Source organism: Otolemur garnettii, unplaced genomic scaffold (genome assembly GCF_000181295.1).
Source record: "Otolemur garnettii isolate 467f Iridium unplaced genomic scaffold, OtoGar3 scaffold00082, whole genome shotgun sequence".
Lineage (NCBI taxonomy): Eukaryota > Metazoa > Chordata > Mammalia > Primates > Galagidae > Otolemur > Otolemur garnettii.
In genome coordinates, this window is record NW_003852477.1 from 5,805,523 (window position 1) to 5,809,021 (window position 3,499).

The 3,499-nt window shown below is 46.3% G+C and overlaps 1 protein-coding gene across 1 annotated transcript in view; it reads right to left on the reverse strand.

The window, feature by feature from the left end:
* The window catches only part of ZNF445 (zinc finger protein 445), a 17,843-nt gene that overhangs the window by 9,661 nt on the left and 4,683 nt on the right, over positions 1-3,499 (reverse strand). The window contains exon 2 of the mRNA XM_012808030.2: positions 748-1,189. Coding sequence (XP_012663484.1) covers positions 748-1,173 — 426 coding nt within the window. The 5' untranslated portion in view covers positions 1,174-1,189. The remainder of the gene's footprint in view (positions 1-747; positions 1,190-3,499) is intronic.

The following is a 3,499-nucleotide window of genomic DNA, read 5'->3' on the forward strand; positions in this document are numbered from 1 at the left end:
AAAAAAAAAAAAAAAAAAGAATGCACTTAACTGACTTTCCACGGCTCTACTACCAGGCCTGGGACTGTCCACTCTGCTAGAGCCAGGCATATGACAGGCACTCAAATATTTACTGAACATTATAGTTAGATCATTTCTGCATTTTCTTCTCATTGAATAGAAGCTCTCAAAGCTAAAACAATGTGTCCATGGACACTGAAAGTTTGAAATGACATCTAAAACTGAGGTCTTCCAATTTTCCAGCCTAGGGCTGCCCCTCAGTACTATGCCCATCCTTTCCCCCACCCTTATCCCCCGAACAGATCTTCAAAAGCTTACTGAAAGAAGCAACACAGGACATGCAGACTGCCTTTCTGGGTTTTAACATGTACTCTCCCGCTCAGAAGCCAAGAGTCCTGACTCTAGGTGCTGCCCCAATGCCCAACATTTATAAGGCAATGGTCAGTCTCCTGTCAAATTAGATAAGATGTAAAGATGGAGTTTGTATACTATAAGCCACTGTGTCCAAAGAATAGTTTTTTATGGACATTGTGGACCCTAGCTGGAGCTGATGCTCCTTCAGGAAGGCTACCCACTCACGAGTCCATGGCTCAGGGTCCAATCCTCAGCTTCTCAGGTACCAAGGAAATGAGAAGGGAAGGCATTCCTTAATTCTGCGAGGCTGACAGTTCACAGGGCCACCTCCACCCCTAGACAAGCTGGCTGAGCTGCAGAGTTCATTGGGCACCCACACTTGATCATACTCACCATCCATGATGGCTCATCAAGGTCCCTCTGCAGCTCCTCCAGCAAGGCCACAGCCTTCTCGCCACTTTCAGGATGATGGAGCTGCACCCATGTCCGGAGGTCCCCAGGCAGAATGCTGAGGAACTGCTCTAGCACCAGCAGCTCCAGGATCTGTGCCTTGGATAGAACATCAGGCCTTAGCCACCAGCGGCAGAGCTCCCGGAGCCGGCTTAGAGTTTCTAGGGGCCCAGGAGACTCATGGTAGCGAAGCTGCCTAAAGAGTTGGCGGAACAGCTCTTGGCCAGGACGATTGAGAGTCTGAGGCCTGGCAGCTGGCACTGAAGTGTAGCCTTCATCCTCTTCCTTCTTTATCATTTGGAGGCGCCCTTGTTCCCTTGAAGACTGGGCCTGAGCTGGATGAACAGCGCACCACCTGCCTGGAGGCATCACTTCCGTTCAGGGCCTACCCAGAAGAGCACAAAACAAGTCTACCTTAGTGGTGTTGCTGCCAGGTCCTTGGGTATACCTTCTCAGCACTGCAGTGGACAATGCCATTTGCTAGGACAACAGAAGTCATTGATAGGAAAGTGAAATAACCAACATTTAGGAAACAACAGACGAATGATGTCCATCACACACAGTGCAGTAACATCCTACTGGTTGGGATTACCTTTGGATGTATGAGAGAAAGGCATGTGTGCATGAGCATTTGCATAGATGTACCTGCCAGTATCAAGCAGACCAGGGATAGATTGTCACCTACTGAGGTAAGCTGAGAAAATATCCCAGAATACAATAAAATATGTACTGAATTTGTACATAAAAACTTCACAAAAAACACAAATGGCTGATGAAAAAAAGTCAAAGATCTAAATAAATGGACATACCATTTATGTCATACCACATACCACATTCATGTTTGGGAAGACCTAATATAGTAAAGATGTCAATTCTCTCCAAATTGATCTATAGGTCTAATGCAATTCCTACGAAAATCTCACAATACTTTTGTTGTTGTTGAGATAAGAGTCTCACTATGTTGCCCTCGGTAGAATGCCGTGGTGTCACAGCTCACAGGAACCTCAAACTTTTGGGCTTAAGTGATTCTCTTGCCTCAGACTCCCAAGTAGCTGGAACTATAGGTGCCTGCCACAACACTTGGCCATTTTTTGCTGCAGTTGTCATTGCTGTCCAGGCTGGGTTCAACCCCACCATCCTCAGTGTATGTTGCTGGCACCGCAACCACTGTGCTACAGGCACCGAGCTGCACAAGACTTTTTTTTGTAGATATAGATGAGATCATTGTAAAATTTATGTAAGACAAAGGAATTAGAATAGCTAAAATAATTCTGAAAAGTAATAAGATGGGAAGAATCAGTCTACCTGATTTGAAGACTATGTGGAAGAATCAGTCTACCTGATTTGAAGACTATGTGCTATTGCAGAGGAAGAGACAGATCAATGGAACAGAATAGAAAAATTAGAATAGACTCACATACAGATGCTCACCTGCCGATGCCATCACCAAGGAAGCAGGCCGGACCATGGATTGTAAGCACAAAGCTTGCAGGAGGGGGGCGTCCACTACATGTCAGGGAAAAGGCCCAAAGCAACCTCTGCAGCTACTATGTATTGATAGTGGCCTGTGCTCCCTCCTCCCCAGTCTAACCCCCACACTGGAATTCCACAGCTGTTCAATTTCTAACTCCCAACGTCTGCTCTTTAAAGACTGGGCCCCTGTTCAATTTCTAACTCCCAACGTCTTTAACGTCTTTAACAAACAACTCTGGTCTGTTTGTTAATATGTTTCAAAGACCATTAGTATGTTTCAAAGACCGTTAGTATGTTTCAAAGACCACTGCTTGTCCCTGCTAGCCCGGTGTTCTGGTTCCTACACTCATTTGATTTTTTTTTTTTAAGAGACATAGTCTCACTTTGTCACCCTTGGTAGAGTGCCGTGGCGGCATCACACAGCTCACAGCAACCTCCAGCTCTTGGGCTTAGGCAATTCTCTTGCCTCAGGCTCTGAAGTAGCTGGGACTATAAGCACCCGCCGCAACGCCCAGCTTTTTGTTTGCAGTTTGGCCGGGGCTGAGTTTGAACCTGTCACCCTTGGTATATGGGGCCGGGCGCTCTACTCACTAAGCCACAGGCGCTGCCCTCACCTGATTTTTTCAATATACAATGTGGTTTTACTAATATTATAATAATAATAGAGTTTAAACCAGTGGTTCTCAACCTTCCTAATGCCGCTAACCTTCAATACAGTCCAAAGGGATCACGACCCACAGGTTGAGAATCCCTGGTTTAAACTATCTGGCCTACCCTAGTAGCTCCTACTTGTAATCCCAGCACTCTGAGAGGCTGAAGTAGGAAGATTACTTGAGGCCAGGAGTTTGGGACAAGCCTGCACAACATAAGGCGACCCCATCTCTATAAAAATTAGCCAGGTACAGTGGCACCCTGCTACTGGGGAGGATGAGGCAGAAGGATATCTTTAGCACATGAGTTTGAAGTTACAGTGTGTTACAACTGTGCCACTGCACTTTAGCCAGAGTGACAGAGCAAGATCTCAGCTCTGAAAAAAAAAAAAGTCTCAACTAAGCAATTCAAAAACAAAACAAAAGGCTGGCTCAAGTGGCTAAGGTGCCAGCCACATACACCTAAGGTGGCGGGTTCAAATCCAGCCTGGGCCTGCCAAACAACAATGATGGCTGCAACCAAAAAAATAGCCAGGCGTTGTGGCAGGCGCCTGTGGTTCCAGCTACTTGGG